General features: G+C 44.6%; 1 protein-coding gene and 1 long non-coding RNA gene across 3 annotated transcripts in view; both read right to left on the reverse strand.

Annotated features, from left to right (window-relative positions):
- Positions 1-8,602, reverse strand: part of PIP4K2A (phosphatidylinositol-5-phosphate 4-kinase type 2 alpha) — a 107,752-nt gene extending 99,150 nt beyond the window's left edge. Inside the window, exon 1 of one of the 2 annotated variants that reach the window (XM_027450634.3) lies at positions 8,212-8,602. In XM_027450634.3, the coding sequence (XP_027306435.1) occupies positions 8,212-8,352 (141 nt within the window). In that variant the 5' untranslated portion in view covers positions 8,353-8,602. The remainder of the gene's footprint in view (positions 1-8,211) is intronic. The other variant, XM_027450633.3, reaches the window with a different exon arrangement.
- Positions 8,603-14,549: 5,947 nt separating this feature from the next.
- On the reverse strand, positions 14,550-16,711 carry LOC110354600 (uncharacterized). The gene is made up of 2 exons (XR_002406745.4): positions 15,199-16,711; positions 14,550-14,849 (listed from the first exon to the last, which is right to left on the reverse strand). It is a non-coding gene; the product is annotated as an uncharacterized lncRNA (long non-coding RNA).
- Positions 16,712-25,343: the final 8,632 nt, after the last annotated feature.

Below are 25,343 nucleotides of genomic sequence, written 5' to 3' on the forward strand. Positions count from 1 at the left end.
TTTTTAATATATATAACATTTGCAGAAGAAAAATCACACAATACTTCATGAAAAAGGGGATATTTATTGAGTCATAAGTTTCAGAACCAATAGCCTGAATGCAAGTGTTTGTTCTGCTGTTCTCAAAATTATACAGAAGCCAAGAAGTAGCCTTGCTCACCATTAGGCATTTACAAAAAAGAATTTATTAGGATCACAACTTCAAAGTCATAAAAAAAAAAAAAAAAAAGAAAAAAAAGTCCCATTCTTCATCCAATTGCCCTCTCAGTTTTTGTTATTTTACAATTTGGTCTTTCAGAACTGGCTGAAGATTTAGCCCAAAATACAGAAAGTTAAAAGACTGAAGCAAGAAGCTTATAATTTAGCAACCCTGCTTTTGTTATGCAAATCTACTGATTTTTGCTCAGCTACATGCAACTATACTATGTCCGATTTGCACGCTATGAAGTGCCCTGACAGTTGCATACCTAATGAACAGTCTGAGCTCCTCTAGAAAGTTTTCTGTCATCATTCCCCAGGACCCAGCCCATGAGCAGGGCCATGCTACAGCAGAATACCAATAAATCCCCTCTAACCACAGACAGCTTGCAGCACTGGGAGAGAAAAACAGTATGCAGAGCAAACAAGAAACACAGCCAGTAGCTAAACAACGTTTGGGTACCTAAATGATCTAGCAGGGATCTACAATGTGCTGGGCAACACGATCAAAGCAAGAACTCAACTCTGCAGAACAGCTTTGAGCCTACCTCGCACCAGGACATGCCTCCCACAGACGAAGGGCACCACAGCATAATTGCTAGTTTGGTAACAGAATTAGTGAGGCTTGGCACCAAGCTAATCAGATATTGCTCGGTTTCAGCTCGGTATAATAAAATTCTTATTAAGCTGTTTTCTTCTGACTGGTCTCATGCTAACCAAGTTGGATATTTTCCTCTCTCCCCTCCAGAAAAAGTCACTGACTGCTATAACCACAGGCTTGGTATTCTACAGCAGAACCTTTAAGGCAGGACTCAAGAAACATCATTTAGGTGGTCTTCCAAAGGCTGTCGCTTACTTTTAAGAAAAACTTCAAAAGGTGCAGCCCCTACAAAGCCACTGCAACTGTTCTGAAGGTGTTCATCTTCTACCCAGAAATGCAAACTAAGAAGTTAAATGTTTTAGCATCTTCCTCAAGGCCATTGTGGAAGAGATGACAGGAAACTGGCAGGTATAGCAGGCAGCTGTGCCTCGTACAAAATACGTGTGTATTTCAAAAGGTTAAAATAATTGGAAAGGCCTCCGCTCTAAGAGCTCTCATTTTTTTTTATTTTTTATTTTTACAAGGGGCAACAGTTCAACTCCAGATGTGAAATCAAACTGCTGACACGAAACCCCTCATCAGCTGAAGAGCACAAACCAGAGCTAACACAGTCCCTCTAACTGTCCTACGCAGCCATAAAAATGTACCTTGTAGCACATCATGCCAGCCTCTTCCTTCCCCTAAATTTTGCATCTCCCCAGAAGAAGTCACCACTGGATCAGTTTAGTACCAGAAAAGGAGAGGAAACAAGCCCAACAGCCCTCACTTTGGCCAGCTCAAGTGTTACAGATGTTGTGGTGTGACTAACCTTATGCTAGTACAAATTGGCACTTCCTTGCAAAGGTGTTTTTCCCCACCATCTCTGCTTTTCCCCATTTTTTGTGCTGGCACAGCCATCTGCGATCCTGGATGATGAACTCCAGCAAGCTGCGGTCCATCCAAAAATTCAGAGCATATTAGTTCTGCTGGATTATTAGTTTGGGGCTGGGTAATTACTGATCAGGAAAAGGAGATACAGCTGAGCTTGTTAACCAGAAAGACTGGAATGGCAAAGACTCGATAAGATGCGAACACAGAACAGCAGACCTGTAAGAGGTGGTACAGCACATAACTGGGACACCAGAGGGTCACCGGGGAAAGTGAGGGATTAAACCAGTTAGCACAGGTGGCAGCAAGGTGGTTCTGCAATCCCAGCCTCACCGAGCAGCTCCATAGGCTTTCTAATAATGCCACAGAGGGAAATTTGCTTCTTTTCCTGCTTTTTTTTTTTCTTAGAATCCAAAAGGACCACGCATATACTCACAGCCACATTCACGATATTAAGGTTGCCTTGGGAACTTAAAATGCACTCAAAAGAGCTGGATTAGTCTAATTACCCTGTCTCCGTACACGAGGTGGCAGTTCACCAAGTCTGATGAAAATAAGTACTCTAAAAGGTGCATGGCCGTATGTATTTGTACTGCAAGCAATTCAGACCTGTTCTTTGAAGATAAAGCTAATGTTTTCTTTTCAGTTTGTGAGATCCATCACTGCAGCATTCAGCTACTTCAAACAATTTTCACAACATCGCTATCGAGCTATCTCAGCACAAAACTAATTAACTTGTTGTAGAACCCAGGCTCTACAGGAGGATCATAGAACAGATGTTCCCATAGCGAGCCACATACCCGAGGTTACCATCCCAACAATTCAAACCCAGCCCATTTCGCCACAGCACCTGGATGCAGTCTGTAGAAGCTACCAAGGTTTGTCATTACCATCCCAGAGGGGCAGCAATTTTCTTAAGACTGTTGCAGCCCTTTTGCAAGGTAAGATGTGTTTCGCTATCAGCGAGAAGGGAAGAAGAGAAGCCAGGAGTTGTTAGATACCTAAATAGCAAGCATCAAGGGTAAGAAGCAGAAAAACATGGAAATTGGACCTAGGAGTAAATATAAAGTAGTAAATTCATACTGAGTCTGTTATCCACAACAGCACTCAATCACCTGGAGTTCAGAAGAAAATGAAGATGAATGCTGACTTCTTTCAAGTCTTTAAAATGTCATCCTTCAACAACAAAGACTAACCTTTCAACAAGTCAAGATACCTTTCAGCCAACATGCCTACAACTCTAATTGAGTGCTTAGGCAAGATTAAACTGAAGATCAATAAATAATAGGTAGTTCCAGCTTACTCCAAGGGTCTGATGAAGCTGCACGACACATGGAAGCGAGACCATCACAAGGCGTTCGCCCAGAAGAGCAGAAACCAGGATCATTCACCAGCAGAGGCATAATGGGGTGGGACAGTTGTACTGAACAAAGCTTGTCATTCTAGGATAGGGCTCAAAAAAACAACTACCAGTCTCTAGCCCATGGGCATAATATAAGTGTCTGCATTATTGACCAAGGAGTTTTAAAATAATCCACCACAGAATTTCTTTTAAGGCATCTGGTGCAGGATACTCAAATAAGATGACAAAGTTGATTCAGAGAAACAAATTTATGTTGCCTGTTTGCTTCGCTGAACATTGTCCAGCCCTCCCCTGCTGCGGTTAATGAAATTCAGTTTCAAAACCCTATAGGCAAAATAACCTAGCCTTTGCAGCGCCTTATTTTGTAGAGGGGAAGAAACAGAAAGTAGCTTTGAGACTGCTGTGAGATTTTTGTTCATAGCTCTTCCTGTCTCATCCCTAACAGAAGCTATTGTACATTTCCTTTCAATAGTTCAAAGAAGAACACCCACATGAGACATCGCTCCCGATTTTATTTCATGTAAGAACGTTTGCTACCTTTATTCCAACCACAGTAAACATTTGCAATTTGTATTTTTCCTAGAGTTTGTCCACCGAGATGCAAAAGCATTATGAAGTGAATTTCTGCAGCAACGCAGAGCTTGACACCCAAAAAAGAACCAAGTTTTCAGTAAACAGCTTTTCCTGTTCTACTTCCTTCTATATACAAACATCTGGGCTGAGTGCCCAGATAACTTTCAAAAATAGTTTTAATTGCTTTATTATCTGTTATGCTGTAATCAATGCTTTTTAATACGTTGTTGCTTCCTGCTTCTTCGAAAGAGCCTTCTCCCATGCAATCTACCACCATTGCCATTAAACAATTAATAAGGAGGGCTTTTCTCCAAGCTCACGCTTACAAATCTGGAGATCATTCTAAAACCAGTAACTTGCCTTTTACTTCGAAAAAGCCCTGTTGGAGCCCATGTGCAGTGGGGATGCTCTGCATTAACATAAACACTAGCAACACAGCTGACAATATAACTGATGAGCAGCCCTGCCCTTCTCAGTTTCCCACCAGTCTGCTGTGCTGACAGCTGATGCCATGAATCAACGCTATCGTTCCATATCCTCGGGGTTTAACCAGTCTCACTATCGTTTAAAAGTACATAAAAATACAGACCCAGGAGTTACCAAGTCCTGTCACTTATGAGCATGCACTCCTAGCAGTAAGTGCTGCCATTTTTTCTTTTTTAAAAGAAACTGATGATAAACATAAGCTATTCGTTTTTACTCTATAGGGCATAACCAAGCTTTAATTATTCTGTATTTCTGTGGAAGTGCAGAAGGTTTCCTAATGTGATCAAATATATCTTGGTATATACAAGGGGGAAAGCTGCATTTACTTGTCCCACTGGCTTTCTTCTCCCCACATCTAACTATAGGGGTGAAGACACTGCACTGGCAGACAGGAGTTCATAGCTTTCACCCCTTTTATTACACTGTCCTTGTGTTGTTGCTCCACTTTTCTTAAAAAGATCAAGCCAGATTACAGCTGGGAGTGCAACAGTAGCATCAGGCTTCGCAATGCCTTGTGTAACCAGCCGAAGGTGATTCTGGAGTTTATTGCCTGTTGAATTCTTCACCCATAGGAAGCACACGCTTTCTGATGCGCTCTGTAAATACGCTGGAGGAGAAAAAAAGGCATTTGATCCACACATTCGTATTGTTTCACTTGCTTATCAGGCAGCAAGTGCCACTGTGAAGTCAGGCACTGGTAAATTTTTAGATCAGCTTGTAATCATCCCGAAACAGATGGCGATTACAGATTCTAGGGGCTGAGGGCTTTTTTTTTCCCTCTATAAACTCAACATTATGCTCAAGAACTTCATTAGGCATTCATTCTCTTCTGCCTTAACCATTAAATGCAGTCAGAAGCAAGGTCTCCGGCATTCAATTCCTTACCTCAAAATCAGTTACCAAAAAAAATCCACTTCTGTGATCTTCCATATTCGTGGCCAATACATTGCAAAGGACCTAAGCCCAGTCCCCTACAAATTCCCAGCCTTCCTAACAAGCTTCCGACAGAAGCAGACAGCCGACACGGGAGAGAGCAGACTCACCATGACTGGGCCCGGACAACTGTAGTGTGCTGCAGGAAAGGCAGGGTATGTATGCCTGTCTCCCATTTTTTGGCACAGAATGAAAGAAGGGAAGCATGACTTCCCAAAGCATTGGACAAAAACTTACGTGCCACCTTCCTGCTCCCTCCCCCGGCTGCTGGAAGTCTGCCGGTGGTGACAGTATGAAGGTGAGAATAAGGATGTCATTTACTACGCCACTGGTACATGGAATTTTCTTACAATTGTACTAGTTAAAAATGTAGCTCTAAGTCATATTAATTGCTGAGTTTAAACAACTGTTTCAGCAGCACTGACAGATTATCTTTGACACAACGTAAAAGACCAAGATAAGATCAATTCGTACTGATGCAGATGCCCGGAAGATCTGAGCACACCAGCAATTAGCCTTTGATGCTGCAGCAGCCACCAGTATCACAATCGCACCTCGGGACTGGGACAGGGCTGCTCGCCTTTTCACGTGGTGGAAAGTTTCACTCAACAGTGTACTTCAGCACACCAAAAAGTGAATTTATTGCTCTGAATGTGAGCATATTTTCATGCTTCTTAACATCTTTGGATACTGCTTACATGTCATTTTCCCCCACGTGCCCTTCTAATTTACTGAATTTGACTGCATTCCCGATTAGGATTATGCATTTGGTATCTCTCTACCTAAACAACAGCCTGGGCCGCCACAACAATTTTCTAACAGCTTGAGGAGGGAGGAGGCTTTTGCTTGTTTTAAGAGCCTTAGGTAACAGGCACCTCCCTGCAGGTTTTTTCCTGATTAGGAATTCATGCACTCGCTATAAGCCCCATTGCTTTGTGATGCTGATGCACTACACCTCCCTTCTTAGAGACGCATTTCCTTCTAGGACAGGAGAGTTGAGAAAACAGATCTTGTCACTTTCTTTTTACATAGTTCATCTCTACAAATTCAATTTAAAATCCAAGGATCCCTCAGAACTCAGCTATCACATTATACCAGTATTATGGGCCTACGCTCAAAGTTGAGAAGCCTACAGAGAATCCCATTTTTCACATTTTACCTTCACCAAGTGCTTCCTTCCAGCATGCATCACATTCTGTCAGAAACATGGGAACTGCGTCTCATACGCGCCACTTCGATGCATCCTTCCTCCCAAATCTGCTGTGAGACACGGGGACTGTTACTGTCCCATTAATTTCTACGCACAGCAGTGGAAGCAGTCTTAAGTCAGATTTTTCAGATGAGTAATATGCTCTAAGTTTATTTAATTACCATCATCATAACCTATGAATTACGCTCATTTCCTAGACTAACCTTTTATTATGGGTTTCTGTTTATTTTGCTAAGAAACACAAGTATCCTTAACTCCTGTTTCTAACAAATCCACATAGGTATGCTGCATTTTGCCTGCAAGAAATTCTCATTTGTGATAACAGGGCCTGCTCCAATCACACTAAAGACTCATTTTCACAAAGCCACATCAGGCGTTACAAACCAACAGGGTGAGCACCTAACAGAAGATCCCGCAGCGCTTTGGTGCTACGTTCTTGGCTAAGAAGAAGTATTTAGATTCGGACACAAATTATTTTTCATACTCTAATTTAGAGGGATTTCCCTTCCATGGGGCCCAAAGTATTATTCACAATTACACCTTGCAGCAGGGTGAGGAACCAGAATATCTGTAGCACACGGCAGATGCTCAAGCCCACAGCCACGCCTTCTACAAACACAGGGCTGCACTTCTCCAAGTTTACCGTATTCCCCGAGCGTGCTCTTTGCGCCCACCCTCCCCAACTACAGGACTCCAATTTGCAGTTTTTAGCTTTGCAAGCACGAAGCAGCACGCCTCCATTGCTTCTTCCACTTGGCACAGCTACGCGCTCCCCGGTAGCACATGATGGTAGGAGTCATGTACACTATTGTGTTTGTCACTATTTACTTTGCTATTAGGCACAGCGCTGGAGAGGGCAGAGCCTCTGAAAGCACTGGTATTTCCAGAACAGGCACGTGTAGCTACAACCACAGCCAGGTCTCTGCTCCCACCCAGGGAGACCCCAGGAGCGCCTCACCCCACCTCCACCAGCTTTCCTTGACACTGTCTGCCTCGGAGCTGTGCGAAAAAATAGCCACTAGGAGCAAGAGAAACTCGTGCACGTAAGCCTAATTCCGGCAAGCGGCACGCTGTGCACTTCCACAATCAGAGGGTTTTTTGCTGAGCAGATAGCTATCTAGTTCCTTATCGGTTCGTGATGCAGGGTGTCACTGCTTACAGCCGACCTAGGGACAGCTCGAAGCCCTCTGTCACCAGCTCCTGCCGGCTCGCAGGGCCACCCTCAGGGGATGGTTCAGCCTCACCCCGCTTCTCCCCCTGCCTTGCTGGCACCCAGGGGCCCCCAGCACATCCCCCCCACCCCCGTGGGATGCCCAGCTTTGTGCCCGAGCTGTTAAACCACACACAAAGAAAACGACACAGGTTGGGATGTGCGGGAAACAAAGGGAAAACCGGCTTCGTGCCACGGACTGCTCTGCTGCCACAAGGCTGGCAGCCTGATGCAAAGCCTCTGGCTGCCCACCAGCAGCGAGCAGCACCTGGAAGCGGCACCGCGGCGCTGGGGGAGGCGGCAGCTGAAGTTTTCGGCCTGGCAGCCCCCAGACGGCTGATTTTTGGGGGTGATCTTTGGGTGCCGCGCTCGCAACCTGCCGTGGAGGCTATTTAAAGATGCAAAGCTGCGCCCTGAGCCCCGTAATGCCCGGCCATGTGACAGCCTCCTCAGCAGGCTGCTCGCTGCTTTTAAATGCCCAGCACCACGCCACCGGGCACCACCACCACCACCAGCCCCGATGCGAACCGCACCGGAGGCAGCCGTGAACTTGAGCAGCTCCAGCTTTAAGAGCAGAGCTTTTTGGGGGTTTTCATCGCCTCCACCCCCAAGGAAAGGAGCAGGGGGCACCGCGGCGCGTCCCCGCAGCGCTGCAGGGGGGGGGGACACGACCCCACCCGGAGCCTTGGGGGGGGGGGGGGGGGGGGGGGGCACGGCGGCCCTCCCTCCTCCTCCTCCTCCTCCTCCTCCTCTTCCTCCCCGCCGCTTACCGAGTGGTTGACCCCCCACATGAGGACGCTGAGCAGCGGGTCGCTGGCCCGGAACAGCTTCACTTTCTGCGCCACGAAGTGCTTCTTCTTCGTCTTGGTTTTACTCGCCAGGGCGGGGGCGATGGTGCTGGGGGCCGCCATGGCGCGGCGGCAGCGGCGGCGGCCGGCAGGGAAGGAGGAGGGCAGGAGGCAGGGAGGGATGGAGGAGGAGGAGGAGGAGGAGGCGGAGGGGAGGCGGCGGTGCTCAGCTCAGCGCCGCGGCCGTGCGGGCGGCGGGGCGGGGAGGGTGCCGCGGGTCGCCGCGCGCATCCCGGCCTGCAGCCGCGCGCCGAAATGGCCCCGCTCCCGCGCCGCGGCCACGCCCCCTCCGCCCGCCCCCTCCCCGCTGCATGGGGGGGGAGCTGCCACCGCCTCCCCCCGCCCCGTTCCCAGCCGGCGCGGGAGTTTCGGTTCCTGCCGCCGCAGCGCGCATGCCCCGCGGGCGCGCGCAGGCGTCATGGCGGCCGTGCGGCTGCTGGCTGAAGGGAAAGGGGGGAGAGCCCGCTCGGTGCCCTGAGGGGCTGGGGATTGCTCCCCGTGTGGTGAAGCGATCACAAATGGCACCAAGGGAGTTAAATACACACTGCTCTGCGCCCTTCTCGTGTTCACTCTCCACCTCTCCTCTCTAAATAAATACACCTGAAGGGACACCTTGGGCAAGGGGACACTGATGTCCTCCTCGGACACGGCTTCATCGCCAGCCCTCTCCTCACCTGGCTCCTGCCTGCGAGCGGAGCTGTCATGGCCAGCATGCAGCAAGCACCACGAAACAGCCGCCTGCAGGCACCATGCAGGGGTTTCGCTGTGCTGTGGATGCATTGCACCCCTGTAACACACGCTTGCCCAATTGTACTCACAGCAAAAAATGTTTAAAAAATGTTTAAAAAGTGTTTCTGAATTGCCTCTGTGACCACAGAGGATGTGGTCATGGGTAGATGACATCCTGCAAACGCACATCTGCCCAAGTCAGAAGCATTGTACATGAAATACACTTTCCTTCCTTGCACAATGAAGTCCTCCTGGCAGCACTGCCCCTTCCCAAGAGCCAGCACACTCAGGCTAAGCCACCCCTTGACTTCCAAGGCACACAGAGGGATGTACCCATTGCAGGTCCTGCTTTGTGCATTGGCTGTTTGCTCAGCAAGGTCACCAGGTCCATGGGGAACAGCAATAGCATGGCTGCCCCATGGGCGGACAAACCAGGAGCCAAGGGTTGTCCCAGTTCAGGCAGCACCCTCACCAGTGGGGCCCAGTACACAGCAGCAGCCCCAGAGAAGCCAGGTCCACCTGGGAAGGTTCAGCATAGGCACAACGTCCTTCCAGGAGGCCAGGCTAGAAGGAGACAGAGGCCTGGAGGCAAGCTACTACTGGTATAGCCCCAAGGCATATCCAGAAGGCAAGACTGGAGACAGGCATACCTACAGCATAGCTCAGGCAAAAACCCAACCTCACCTCATCCCTGAACTTAAATAGAGGTCATGGGCAGAGGGTGGGGATGGACATCCCAGGTGAGGCTGCTCAGGGCCATTAAGGTCTACAGGTGCACTCATGGGACTGACTTACACAGGTGCTTATAAATTTAAAACCTCATTGCCCCAAACTCAGTTGGTCAAGTGTCACATCCTTTTCATTTCTCTTTTTTTGCCTTTGTGATCTCAATAGCAAAGTTATCCAAGTAAATAGTTTTATCTCCCTCCAGCATCAAAACAGTTACTGGGGCTTATTATATGGCTTCTTTTCTGCGTCTTATTGAGAGTAGGAGAGAGCATAAACGCTGTATTTCATTATTATTATTATTTAAGAGTAAAAAGTTATTAGGAATTACAGATGGATTCTAAATTCTAATATTTCTTGGAAAAAAAATCTTACAACAGCAAAAATCCCTGATGTTTCTACTGCAGTCAATGAAAGCAGCTGAATAGTCAGCACCTCTGAATAAAAGCAGGTCACTTAGATGCCTAAATATAGATTTGAAGTCAGATTTTTAGAAGAGTTCAGTACCCATTTTATTCCTTAAGTTATGCTTAGAACATGACATCTGAGCATTGTGCAATGCTGCACACATCAACGTGACTAACATCTGTCATATTTGTCTTTCATCTTCTTTCCAGAATAAATCCATAAAATCCATATAGTGAAGCATTTTGGTTTTGAAGCGTGTAATATACAACACACATTTTGTTAGGTTTATTATAGGAAAGGAAAGGCTGCGGAAGGAAGTTGTTTTTTGTTTTCATATTTCTTTTTTCTTCCAGGAGACTTTCTTGTCATCTTGGCCTAGATTCTGAAGAGCTCTTTGCTGCAGATGTGAATCCTTAGCAAGGAAGGTTATGTGTTATCCGAGGAACAAAAGATGTTGATCATAATCTTTAGAGCAAAATCTGAACAAATCAAGTGCCTGGACTACCTAGATGAGGTCTAAGGCACAGGTTTGTATTCTCCAGTTTCAGGCACCAAGAACAGGATGGTTACCTGCACTTGTCTATCTTGTTGGGATGACACAGGTCTACCACCTGTGCCATGATATACCTGGAGATGGACATGGGCATCAGTTGAAGAGGCAAAACCTAGTCACACTTGCAGCCTACGCTTTTCTTTTGCATCTCTTTCTGGCTGTGCATCAGCTAGAGCCCCAGTCTCTTTCTTTCCTTCAACTGTAACCCTAACCTTAGCTCTTAAAATAAACCTAGCCAGAGGCTTAGCCTGGGACTGGATTACCCAGCCAATTCCTATGGCAAAAATTTCCCCCTGTCAAGTTCTTGCAGCCTAGACTTCTCTTTAAACCCTTTTAGCTCCCCTCCAGCTGGAGCTCTGGGCTTTCTCTTTCTCCTAGCTCTAACCGTGGGAGTAACCCTGGTCTTGTGCTAAGCCTCAGCCCAGGGGCCCTAGCCAGTGCCCAAGCTAAAACCTTCTCAGAGGCATGGTTTTTTCACAGCCCACCTTTCCTTTGGCATGTTCCCTTTCACGTTCCCCTCCAGCTGCAACTTTAGTCTGTCTCTGCCCAGATACTAACCTTAACACAGATCCTTAGACCAGGACCCCCAGCCAGTGCCCACAATGTGTTCCTTTTGCCACATTTGCTCTACACCACATTTTATCTACACCGTTTTTTTCTTCAGAGCTCCTCTCCAGCTCCACTCCAGCTGCAGCTCCAGACTCTCTCTTTCCCTCAGCCCTAATCTTAATGCTTGCTCAAACCATATGCTTTGGACATGGCCCCCGGCCAGTGCCCACACCAGGAAGTTCTTGCAGCCGAGTTCTTGCAGCCCACACATCCCTGTGACAGCCACTTTCTAGCCCTGAGCCAGCTGCAGCTCTTGGCTCTCTCTTGCTGTCAGCCATAACCTCAGACCTATCCCTACCCCTGACAGTACTGAGCCTTAGACCAAGCCCCCAGCCAGTGCACACACCTAAAAGATCTTACAGACGAGTTATCTTTGTGTCCCAGCCTTTCCTCTAGCAACTGCTTTCAACCTCTCCTGCAGCTGGAGGTCTGGTCTCTCTCTTTCTCCCAATGTTAACACTAACCCTCACGCTAGCTGTATGCTTAGCCTCAGACCAGGATGCCAAGCAGTAAAAACAAAAAACAAAACAAAACAAAACCAGCAAAAGCAACCAAGTTCTTCCTGCACCCTGCGCTTCCTAGGCCCATTCTAATTGCAGCATTAGGCTCGCTCTTGCTGACAAATCTAACCCTACCTCCAAACCTAGGAGGAGGCAGAGCCTCAGACCAGGCAGCCCTGCCACGTTCTCCTTGCAGTCTAAAGTTCCCCTTCAAAGTCCCTTTGTAGCTCCCCTTCAGCTGGAACTGTCTGTCTCTTTCCTCCAGCCCTAACTCTAACTCCAAAATAAACCTAACCTTAAGCTGAGCCTTGTCACTGCCCCCTTTTGGTGCCCTCACCAGAAAGTTATCCCAGCCAAGCTCTCCTTGCATGCCACCCTTTCTCTGGGCAAGTCCTTTCTACCCCAGTCCCACCACAGCTCTAGGTTATCTTTTTCTCTCAGCCCTAATACTAACGCTAGCCATATCAAACTCAAACAAAGGCCGAGCCTTGGCCTAGAACTCACCAGGCCAAACCAAAATGTTCTGGCAACCACGTTCTTGCAGCCTACACTTCCCATTACCAGTTCCTTCATTGTCCCTCTGCAGCTGGAGCTCTCATCTCTCTCGAGTGTAACCCTGGCTTTAAGCCCAACTATATGCTGACCAGGCCTCACTGCCAATGCCCACACCAAAATTTTCTCTCAGCCATGTTCTCTTTGCAGCCCACCATTTCCTTTGGCAGCCTCTTTCCCATCTCCCTCCAACTGGGGCTCTTGGCTTTCTCTTTTCCTCAGCCCTATCCCTAACCGTGACCACAGGGTGAACCTCAGACCAAGACACCCACCAAACATTCTCCCCTCCCAAGTTTTCTCTGCACCCCACTGTCTCTTTCTGAAACTCCTTTCCAACCCCAATCCACCTGCAGCAGCAGGCTCTTGCCCCTGACCCTAACCCTAACCATGGTCCTGATGCATTCTGAAGGCTGAGCCTTGGCCGTGGGCCCCTTCCAGCACTGACACCAGAAAGTTCTCTCTGTAGCCATGTAACCTTAGCAGCCTCTTGGGATTTCTCCCCACCCTAACACAGGCTGACTGTCTCTAGGGAGAGAGAACCTGCATCCGAGGTCTGCTCTTTGCTCCCTTGTAGCTTATGGACATTTTTGTGCATGTGCGAGGAGGTGTTTCACATATACTGCCTGGCACAACACTTGTACTTCAGTCCATTGACCGATTTTTTTATAGCATGACACTGTGAATGTATGTTGCTGATCTGTTTGTGGTGTACATCCAGTATCAGAAGAGGAAAGACCTTCTGGGAGAGGACTGAAAAACTTCAGAGCTAAACCCAAAGCTGGTACAATACTGCCTGTAGTGTCTATGGGGAGATCTCTCTTGTTCAGTGTATCTCCACAACAGCATTCATGAGCCATTGTAAGCAAAACAGCTTGTTTCACTTCACAGATAACCTGTGAGCAAGCTAACGTAGATGTTGAGATGATGGCCCAGGAACTGACAGAAGACTGAAGGGCCAAATTATGACAGTACAACCTCTTCTGAGGTAGCAGTTGGTCTTTAGCTGTTTCTTAGAAGACTGTTTGGGATCTGTATCTTCCAGCATTGGTAAGAACAGTTTTTGGGAATAGGAAATTCATGCTCTGAGTTACCGCACACTCCAACAACAGAGCGGCACTTCCTACTTGACTTTAAAGAAATCCACCCCCTGTGGATTTACAAGCGTTAGAGACTCCTTTAGAGTGTCCAGAACTTTTTGATGGCTGAATATAAAGCTTTTGAACTGCCTGAGGACTGAATAGGAGGGCACGGCCAGGGTCAATTCACAGTGCTTGGGAACTTTATTAAGGGTGTGATATCACCAGTGGACTAAGCTGGTCAGAACATGCTCACTCTCTGATGAAGTGGTTTACTATCCTTATTAGCACTAAGCAGTAGTTAGAAGCTCCAGAGGAGATGAAAGTGTTTTGTTTTGTCATATCTGCATCATTTTTTTTCTGTCATTGGTACTATTTTTTTTTCTTCTGTTTCTTCCTGTGCCTGTACAAGATGCTCCATTGGGAGCTGGTGGACAGGAGAGAGGGAAGGAGAGAATAAGCTAGCAAGACTGTGCTAATGACTGGTTGCCCTTGACTGACTTCATCAATAGTTTGCATAAATTAAAAACAGGGTGCAGGCTCTCACCTTGGCATTTAAGTAAAGCCTGGGACTAGCAAGCTCACCATTAAAATCCCTTTGCTCTTATTGATGCTTGCAGCAAAGTCTTGCTGAGCCTTACTATTTAAACATAACACTTCCTAACTTAATACTTCATCCCAGCACATATAGGAATGACTTGCTTTTTTTTCACTGATCATCGAGAGCAATTCTGGTGAGTTAGGGTCTCTACTCCTGAGGAAAGGGATATCACACAGTTTGTAAGTGAAGCTTTGCCTAGCTACTGGAAGGTAATACTGCCCTTTACAATTATTTTCTGCAGCTGCAAAGAACAGAAGGCCCACAGAGTATCCCTGGGCCAACTGCCATAGAAACTAATTTCAGCTAGGGCAGACTCATAAATTGTTCCATTACTCTATAAATTGGTCTGGGTACATGTCACTTCAAGCCAAGCTGGGTTACTTTAAATCCAGCCCATAGTTCTAAAATATTGCTGTTTTTAAAAAAGAATTCATCTTAAAGACATGATGAAAATAAATTCCTGAAATAAATTAACCTTCTACAAGAGCATAAAACCCACAAGGATGTTGAGTTATTTACCAATTTATTGGAAATACAAAAAGAACAGTCCAAACATTTTGAAGACAAGGCATTTCCTTCATTTGTAAAACTGAAAAACAGAAAACCAGTAAGCATAAACTTTTTTTAAAATGCAGACTCCTTAATTGCTCTGCTTTCAGAAGAACAAATACAATTTGTATATGGAAATGATTACTGCCTATATATGTTTACAGGCAGAAGGCATTGCCTGCCAGTCGTCAGATGTGCCATCAAGAGTCGCCGGGTTTGCAGAATTTCACATCATTGCAGAGGATTTCAAACAAACTCTGGAACATAATTTAAAATGCAAAAACAAAGTTATTAAAATTAATTTACAGAGATCAATGCAGCAATTCCTTAAGCACAAAGGAGTCTTACATTTCATTTTAAGCATTACCAATTTCCTTTTGTTCCCCAACACAAGGCATGGCACATAACCAAAGACCTATGAAGGGGGCAATCAGCCTCAATTAGGAGTCAGGCATCTATCCCAAGTGATGCTTTGCTTTCTTTTTATTTATGATGAAAAAAATAGACAACCTACTCCAGCCTAGGCTTAGGAAATTATTACAGCCAGGGGTAGCTCCTTTAGTCACCTCCCCAAATGCAATGAAAGCCAGGACAGCTTCTTCTCACCTTGTTCAACTCTCCATAAACAACCCAACTGAAAGCCTTACGGTGATCGTGATCGGTGTCTCACAGTAGCCGCATCCATTTTAGTTCAAACAAAGTAAAATTCCCCCTAGCCAGAGCAACACTGAAGCCCAGCTATCCCACTCCCTCAGGGGCCCTCTGCTTCCCTTTTATGACTTCCCCCACTTAGGCAGCACAGCTGTCAGTTCCACCTCCCAGCAGTTTAACAAGCCACAACTGCCAGGTTTTGCAGCTTATATAGTCTTTAAGGGCTAACCTCTTCCTTCTTCTGAAGCAAAGGGTTTTAACCCTTTCTAGGTTCACAGTGACTACAGCTCAGCTGGTGAGTTGTTTACGTGCAGCTTCCTGGGATTTTCTGGCGTCTCTTTACTGATCCTGTTTCCTCAGGTGTAGTCAGCAATGGAGTTGCAGAATTGCTCCTGGGTGCTGTTGCTCCAGCTTGGGGGTAGCGAATCTAAACCTTAAACAATGTGTAAACCTTCATGTTGTTTTGTTTTGTTTCAGCAAAAAGATCTAAATTGATAGATTTCACTACTAAAATTTTGGTATCAAAAACATGTAAGTTCAATAAGGACATTCTGTATATGTTTCTTGTTTGTTCTTCAACCTGCAAAGTATTTTGATCAACATTGGGTAATAAATGCACTTTGAGTAATCCATTAATCAAATTTGTGCCTGTCTAAGAGCTGATTTCTTTCAAAATATACTCTTTTTTCTGATTGAAAAGATTTTGAGCTTCCTGTTTTTAAATGTAATTAAACATGAAATGACACATTTTAAAAATAGTCTAAGAAATAAAATGCAGTATTTACTTCCTATAGTGGCACATACTTTTAATAGAAACTGCTTGGTGCAGAGCTCATCTTAATTGGTAAAGCCAGTAAGTTCTGTTTTCATCTAGCTATATTTTTCATATTTGTGAAGTTTCTGAGGAATTTTCCTTCCTGCTACAGCACTGGAGCAGCCTTTCCAATTTCTAGCCCAGAAATACAGCTTCCTTAGCGTGCACCATTTTAGAGTTTCTCGCTTGCTGTGGTTAATCACAGGAACTACCGTAGCTGATGAACTGTTAAAGAGCTGCAGTAGTTCCTGCATGCTCTAATTTAGATGGTTGCCACTGTTACTAAGGATTTTGTTTTTAGAGGAGGTTGTTTGTGCTCTCTTTCAACGTTGCTAAACAACTCTCAAGCGTTTTTCTTCTGGAGACATTGAAAAGCTCCACTAATGCCAATACTGGAGAAATAGCCCTTAAAAAAAAGTCCTTGTGAAATTCATGGAAAAGTAGAGTATGTAGTTTTCAAAGCTCAAGTTGCAAAAAAAATACTACTAATAAAAAAATCCTTTAATACTGGATGCCTCCCTTTTGGACAGGAAACACCAGATACCAAGAACCTGAGCACTGACAACACCAACTGAATCCTGAAGCTTCAGTGGCACGGTCCTTGTGAGAAGCAGGTCTCTCATGCATGGTATCTAAATAAAGTAATGTTTTAAAAAAATCTGGCCTTACCTGCATTTAAAGAATTTACCTGGATAACATTTCACCACACATCAGCTTGCTCCAGACCTTGTCCATTCACATTCTGAATTCTCCAGGGAAGGAAATCCTGCGACCTTTCCAGCATTTTGCCACCTCCACGTTTTTTCTATGTGTCCAATAGGAATTCCCCACACTCCGGCTTGTGTCTACTGCTCCTTGTCCTGTTGCTGGACACCTTTGAGAAGAGCCTGATTCTGTTTTCTCTGTGCTCTTCCATTAGGTATCTGGAGGCAGCAGTAAGCCCTCTTTGTTGCCTTTACTGCTTACTGCGGAACAAAACCAGGTCTCCCAGCCTGCTCTCATGTAGGATGTGGTCCAGCCCCAAAGCTATCCTGGTGATCCTCCACGGGGCTTGCTCCAGTATGGCAATGCCTTTCTTGGCCTGGGTACTCCAAAACTGGACTCAGCATGCCAGGTACAGGCTCAGAAGTGAACATGGGGGAGAAACACTTTTCTCAACCAGCTGGATACACTCTTACAGCCCATTTATTCCGTCTCAAATGCAAGATCCTAGATCCCACTTGCCTTTGCTGGACTTCAGGAGGTTTCTGTCAGACCATGTCCCCAGTCTGTTCAGGTGCCTATGCACGGCAGCTCTGTTCTCCTAGCGTAACAGCTGCTCCCTCCAATGGCATATTGTCTGCAAACTTGCTGAGAGTGCACTCCATCCCATCATCCAGGTCATGAATAAAGATATTAAACAGTATTATCTCCGCTATGAATCCTTGAGGGATGCCACTTGTACAGCCGGTCACCGGTTCTGCTTCATATTGTTGATTACCACCCTTTGAGCCCAGTGGCTCAGCTGATTTTCTGCCCATGTTATCATCCACTTACACAGTCCATACCTCACTAATTTGGCTCTAAGGAGATAATGGGAGACTGTATCAAAGGCCTTGCTAGAATCAAAGCATACAGCAGTCAGTGCTCCTCCCTCCATGACAGAGAAAGTCACCTCATCACAGAAGGCAATCAGGTTGCTCAGGCATAATTTGCCCTTGATAATTCTGTGCTGGCTATTCCCAATCACCTTCTTATCCTTCTTTTGCTTGGAAATGGCTTATAGGAGAATTCAGTCCATAACCCTCTAAGGGCGTGCAGTTAAGCTGTCTGGTCTGTACTTCCCCAGATTCTCCTTTTTGTCCGTCTTCAGGATGGACATGGCATTTTCTTCTTCATAGCTCAGTTGTAATATATTATTGTTTCAAACAATATGTAATTGACAATGAGACCCAAATATGTTATTAGAAAGTTATAGTCTATCACGTCTCTCCTTTTTAGGATATTTTATATTTCTAATGTAAATAACTTGCAATATTTAGGTTTTCAGTAAATTATATGTTTCTGCTAAAGAAGTTTTTATCCTAGATAAAACCACTCTCACCTCGAATTCTTTTGATTTATATAATAAATACATGTTTTCCAAGAAATATTCTTAAAAAAAAATGGAAATGAGAAAAAGTCACTTCCTTAAGCCTATTTCAGTTACTGAAAAACTTTCTTGATGCCAACAGATACTTAAAGTTTTTAGTTTATCTAAAATAAATGCAAATAATCAACTTGCCAGACATCAGATTAAGAAAGAAGAAAAATGATAGGACGAAAAATGTGCACATCTTAATTACTTTCTAATTACTGTGTGAAACTTCAAGGAGCCGAAGAGAAAACGAAACCCAGCTCTCACGAGAGCAGAAGTGAAAATGCTGTAGGAGCTGGTTAGGCATAAGACCGAAAGAGATTCTAGTGAAATCTCCAAGCAACAGCATAAAATGTTGTAGAGATGGATAACGAGATAGGCTTTGTGTGTGTGGTAACGTGTTTTAAACCTCAGGCCCCATCTGTGACAGGCCTACACGGTTGCAAGCCCCTAGAGCACCAGCATTTCACGGGAGGCAGTGCTCGTGGTGGGGTTCGGTGTGCTATGGCTCTTTCCTCTTGGGCATGTCTGTTTCAAGATACACGTGCTTGAGGCCTGATCTACACAGTTTTTTGTTCCTGTAAGTAAATGTGTGTGGTAACTTTAAACAGAAATGGTTTTACAAGTGCGGAGGTGCTTACAGTAAATGGCTGCACCAGCCCGGGTGGGTTATCTCCTGTTTGTGGGAGAAGCCACGCCATGAGAGCACACACGACATCTTCCAACCATAAGACGTAGCAGTGCTTTGCCTACTCTGGTATTAAAAGTAGGCTAAGCAAAGCAACCATAGCTATTCTAGGTGTGAGGAGGGGCCTCTTGGCCCAAGCCTTCCTCCTTGGCAGGCATGGGGGTGGCGTTTCCTGGTGATCCTGGGGGTGACAGGGTACTGCTGCCTCTGCACAGGGGGTCTGGTGGCAGGGACCAGAGTCCTGGTACGAGATGAGTTAGCAGGGATTGTTAGTGTTGTTAAAACAATCTGACCTGTGGGCAGACAAAGCTTTGATCACTATACACTGCCGCTGAAAACGTCATGGCAGTCTTCAGCAACACATCTCCCAGGCTTGTTGTCGGAGCCAGCAGGCTTGAGGCTCCCTCAGTTTCACTGGGGAAGCGTGAGCATTTCTAGGAATTCAGCTCTGGAGAAATCCAGTGGTCCCACAGTGAAAAAAAAAAACAACAGAGCAATTCTACGTGTTAACTAAACTAATAGGTTATTGGTGTATTCTACTTTTATTTTTTTAGCTACTTTTTGTTTGAAAACAAGTAAGAAATGTTCAAAGATTTGGTTTGTATCTATTTTGAATGAGAACAAAATCCAGCAGGGAATGATTGGCACAACACGGATGAAGGCAGGGCATAGTTATCCGTGTGAGTTACTGTAGGCAGGAAGATGACTTACTGTATGCCCTTTCCAAGCACAGAGCACCTTAGCTAGTACCACCTAGGAGGCCTAGTTCTTTAAAATAAAAAAAAGTTTATACAAGTTAACACCAGGAGAACATCTTGTCTGTGATTATATATAAAGTAAGCTTTGAGATTAATTCATTAATGAGAAAAAAAAGGACAAAAATAACAGATAAACAATTGGTATATGCCCAAAGCTCCCTTTACAGTATACAGTTTCACACGTGTGAGGTGTGCAGAGTAAGAGGGGCGGAAAATTGAAGCAAAAGAAGAAATACTGCAAAACCGCAGCTTTTTTACGCTGTCACCATTTCTACATTTGCAAATGAAGTTGCTACCATGTTTCCTCTGCCAGGCAGGCAGAAAGGGCCACCTAGCAGCTTGCAAGCTGCAGAGTAAGTGCAGCAGAGCAAGAGCTTTTGTGTTGATATAAACGACAATTCTTTGATGTTAGGTACTGCACGGTCCCGCAGAAATTAAGAGTTTCCATTCAATGTGGAAGAATAAAGGAAGGAAGCCAAGAAGTTTTGCTCTTCTTTGAAGCAAAGATGAATAAAGTCTCTTTAAGAATGAAATATTCATGTGTTCCAGTGTGTTTTTTAGTTCCTTGAACATCTATATTCTGGGATGAGCTTGAGCTTAAGAAACGTCTTAAACTACTGCTGCACAGTGGGGAAGGGCTTCGAGACCTAGAGGCAGTGCTGGATATAGTCAGAGTACTGGTGGCACTGAACCAACACCAGGCTGACTGCTACAGACCCCGCTTTTCAGTTCAGAACCAGTGTTTACTCACAGAAAAGCATCAACACAAAAATAAAACCCAGACACGCTTAAATATGTGTGAGGGGGAAGGAAACCATCTCCATGCTGCTCCCAGCTTGCAGACCACAGGGTTTCTGTTCGGGTTCCTGCGGGGAGCGTGGGTGAGGACAGAAAACCTGTGGCACGTTGCTGGGCTCCTCTGTTTCCAAAGCATAGAAAACTGCAGTAAACACAACCACATAACCTGGTATTTGTGTGTGCTTTTCCCTATTATTTTGGCTGCTGATTATTGCGAAGGAGAGAGTTTAGCTGTTCTTATATGTGGCAAACAGGTTGGTTCTTTCGTCTAACTGACAGACAGAACCTACTTTTTAGCATCGCTATCTGACTACCAAAAAATAGCATGAAGACATCATTAAATATATGTGTATATATATATATATATATATATATATATATATAAGAAAATATTATTCCTTGTCACTTACTGGTTGTGCAAATATGCAGACCCGCATACACAGATGCACCAGGCAGAAAGAAGAGGGGCTGGCACAGAAAAGAGCTGACAAAAATGGAAATGGAGAAGAGAGTCTGAAAAACAAGTAAATAATCGAATGAAAAGGAAGGGAGGAAGCAGCAGGGGTTTTCTTTCCTCTTCTGCACAGTCTTTGTGACAAGAAAATTACTTGGAAGTTCAGGCATCAGATAGATGTTTAAAAAGGAATGGCAGAGAAAGCTTGAATGAGACTGATCTTTTGAAACAAACATTTCCTTATAAATGAAATCAAATAGCTTCTGCTGGGACAGTAGGTCTCAGGAAGACTGCCATCAAAGTGACCTGCTCTGTCAGATACTGTCACGTTTCCCCTTTCACTCAGAGCAAAGAAACAATTTGTATGACTTATCACTTCATTATTTTATTCGTTTGCTTCTTCATCCATTGCTGGGATATTTTCTGTCAGTTACCAGGCTTCTCTCAGCTCTGTCTTCAGTCATGTTCCCTGGCAGAAAACACTATTAGCTTGAAACAAATCTCTCAAGGAGAAAGATGTATTTCTCTAGGCATTCCAGTAAGTCTGAAATATTGTTGCTTCTAACAGCCTCTAAGGAAAAGTAGGAAAAAAAGCCAAACCTAACTAACTTTTGCATGAGAAAGTATTTAAAAAATGTGTAATTTTTCTGTATATTAATCTGGTTTCCAGGAGGAAAACAAGAGTTGAATACCAGAGGGCACGGGATATGGTAAAGTAATAGACTATGTTGTGGTTAGCCCTAACAAACTGGGCAGAGAAAGGTAGTCACCCCCCTTTTCCATGCATGGAAAGCTACACTGGTCATCTCCTCACCGTATTTTAGGAGTACTGCAGGCATCATCCCCAAGGCACCATCCCATGGATCATCCCTGCTGCCTGGCTTTAGGCTGTCCCAGCTGGTACACAAGAAAATTATATTCCATTAAGTTCTTAATGTTCTTCCAACTAGCATGCCACTTGTTAATTAATAATAGTCATACTTCATTAGTGATTACTAATGTAGTAATATTAAAAATTGGAAATAAAAATCCTTACAAATACAGTTAGCAGTTTATAGGTAAAAGGAAGCAATTTCGCTGTACTGCAACCCAGAGATTATTGTTATATATAACTGTTTTAAGAAGCATGCCTTAACAATTTGAGGCAACAGACTAGCAAAGTGGATAGATGAATTAATATAAGATGAATATAGGATGTAGGTGAAAATTTACAGCCATGTATTATATCCTAACACATGAAGATAAGTGGTTTAAGGTTGGTGGCTGAACCTGCTAATAGCTCCAGTTCTACTGGGTCTGGAGTGCTCTAGAGCTGATTTCCACAGGCGCAGTGATTACATTTTGGGTTTTAAAATCTCACCTGAAAATCATCCATAAATATGCAGTTCTTTTTTCCATGATTTCCAGATGAAACTTGTCAAGTTTACAAATAATGATTCATCTCGGGACTTAGCCTTGAATTTGAAGGTTTTTCTTTATTTTTATTTTTCACCTATCATCTTCGGTGCTAAAAGTTCAGCAGCATAAATGGTAGGCTCATTGATCTCACTTGGTCAACTGATTGGGTTGGACCTCAGCAAGGAGTTGTGGCCGCACACGGAGTCCTTCAGAGAGATCAGCTCTGCAGGACGGGTAGTAGCGAAGCACTGCAACCGTATTTTAAACACTTGAGTAAAGAGTCAGCATGCCAAGCGTACACACACAGCGTTGAGGAGTAGGAAAGGATATATTTATCACCAGATTAGAAGTACACTTGAAAAACATTCAGATAAAAAGAACTACCTGCAAAGTAGCTGTCGGACAGTAAAACTGCTTCCAGCTGGTGTCTAGAGAGAAGAAAGTGTGAACAAGTACTTATAGCTGAGGGCTGCTTCTTTGGATTTTCATTCAGGAGCACAAGTTACTGAAGAGAATTTCTCTTAAAGAAGCATGAGAATGCTTGGGTGAGTTGGGGTCTGCCTATACAGGCCTTGCTAAAAACATTTTTGCCCTGGAAATGAGAATGAATTGTCTAAAGGAGAGGCCCAGAAGGAAGCGAGCCTAGGAACCAGTGTGGAGCCAGGCAGAGCTGGACCTCGGGGCTCAGCAGGTCCATGCACCTCCCACCGCTGAGCCTAAAAACAACTATTTGGGGCATTCTTAGCTCCCTGGTAGGATGAAATTTCCAATAATTTGGCCTTTTCCAAATCGGACATTTTTTTTCTCCAGGACCATACAATGCTGAGAGAAATCTGAAGTTTTAGCTAAGAGGACAAAAATTTCCTTTTCTAGGCAGAATGTGTTATTTTAGGAGAAGTTTTATGAAGTATCCCAAAGGAAGTTCCGAGTATTATTTGACATTTATATATCATACGAGCTTTTTAAAGCACAGAACAAATTACAGTTGACTTGTTAATTAACTGATTTTCAGCAGATGGGGAAACACAGACATTGAGAGGCTAGAATAAATTGGCCGTATGAGTTAATGGCAGTCAGGAACATGAATCAGTATCTCCTGGCAAACAGGGCACAAATCTTTGCCAACTGTGCCACTGTGACAATATGGGCTTATCTGGTATCATGTGCACTCTCTCCCCACGTTTGCCTCCTGCCAGAGGCACTGTGTAAGGGCTGCCAGGAGATCCCTCATGCTGGCATGATGTAACATGGGCTAGCCATAGCCACTGTCCTGCCCCAGCCCTCTTTCCGCAGTGAAGAACTATTTTTCACGCACAGAAAAGCTTTAACTGTTGGCTTTTCATGGCTTAAGTTCAAGCTTCTTTCTTCATGTCATTGTCAAGTCTTGCAGACTCGATCCACGGCAATTAGGCTTACAATTAGCCATTAGGCATTTTAATCCTCAACCCTTTTAATCACTTTCTAAAAAGTCATCAAATTTATGAGATGATCTATGTGATTCAAATTATTTATTTTTTGAGGTCTCTGAATTTCAGTCGAGGCATTCCAGGTATGATGGACAATAGAAGTCCAATACAAACTTCTTCAGTAGTTTAGAATCTATGATCTGGTCTGCTGTACTTTTGTTAAAAACTGTCAACTATTCACCTTTCAGTTGGGAATCAGGGAATTCATCTTGCACATCTCTGAGAATGATGCACAGCCTTTAAGAAAAGTTTAAGAAACCCTCTCTGAGGCACTCCCCTACTCTGTAGAGAGGCTCACTTCATCGATGTCAGTGGGTGACAACTCTGTGACTTACCCTACCTCCTTTGAGGGCTGCTGTTCTGCCAGGTCAGCTCCTTGGGCTTCATTTCTGCCCAGCCATCAGCAGGGCTTAATTGCACCTACAGGGACAACTGCTGGTGGTAGGGAAGGACTTGATTTAGGGGTCCTGAGCATCTATGCCTGGATTAAAATCTAGATCCTCAGAAATGTTTACTGAACTGAAACTGGAGTACTGAGAAGCATTTCTCTTAAGACCAGTTGGCCATGCTCATCCTTTTCTGGGAAGCAACTTACCATATGTATGTTTCTTCACATGAGTTTGGTTTACCACTATAAAGCTTAAAATGAAAATACCAGTTTTATTCTTGGTATAATTATAAAAGAAAAGCCATTTGCAAGTATAAAATATACCACTACCAATCCTTTGTCTCAGCTTTGGCGTATGGTGTGGTTTCATCTCACTTCACTCACTCTTCACCTTTTGGCCCTCCCTGCCTATTCCTTTTCCCTCCCTTGTGCTGCCACTGTTGTGTGTCTCAACCTGCAGTGATCCAATTCAAGAAAATAACATTATTTTTTTTTTGCTCATTTAAGCCCACAAACTGATATGCTGTGGATCCAATGAGCACAAATGCCAGCATAAGAGAGGCAAGAGAAGGCAAGCCTGACACAGAGCCATATTAGGTTTAATCTACCTGGGAATCACAGCCTTAGGCATGCTCTGAGGTATCTTTTGGCCATGGTTACCAGGAGCCAACTCATCAGCACATGCCTATGAAATCCTGTCCTTAGGTGTGGGTGCCCTTGCAGGATACCTGTGTTCCACTTGGAGGTGTTCTGGTTGCCCTGGATATACAGAGCTTCAAAGAACCCCGTTTCTCTAGGAATGCTGTATTTCTCTGCCTCCTGTTTTGTATCATTGTGCTGTGATAAAGGCATGGAACTATAGCTCAGCATCTGTAAGAATGAAATGGAACAACCTCAGTTCTGCTTGAGACTGCCCCTCCTGTGAAGTGCAGAGTTCTGGTTCTTCCCTTCTTTTGTCCTAGACATTGAAATTTGTGCTTATTTCACTGTAGCTTCACTAACTGAAAATTACACATCACAAGATTACATAAAAATGTTCTTACCACGTGGAAATTTCAGCCGCCTTTTGGGATCACTGGCATCTTATAGATGCCATGCACGCCATGATAATACCTCCCTATTTTTAGTTTCAGAGGCCACTGAGCTCTTCTGCATGTCCCGTGTATATTTGAAACACTCTTGCTTTTTTTTTTTTTTTTTCTCTCCTTTCTTTCTTTCTC

The sequence above is a fragment of the Anas platyrhynchos genome, chromosome 2 (genome assembly GCF_047663525.1).
Source record: "Anas platyrhynchos isolate ZD024472 breed Pekin duck chromosome 2, IASCAAS_PekinDuck_T2T, whole genome shotgun sequence".
Lineage (NCBI taxonomy): Eukaryota > Metazoa > Chordata > Aves > Anseriformes > Anatidae > Anas > Anas platyrhynchos.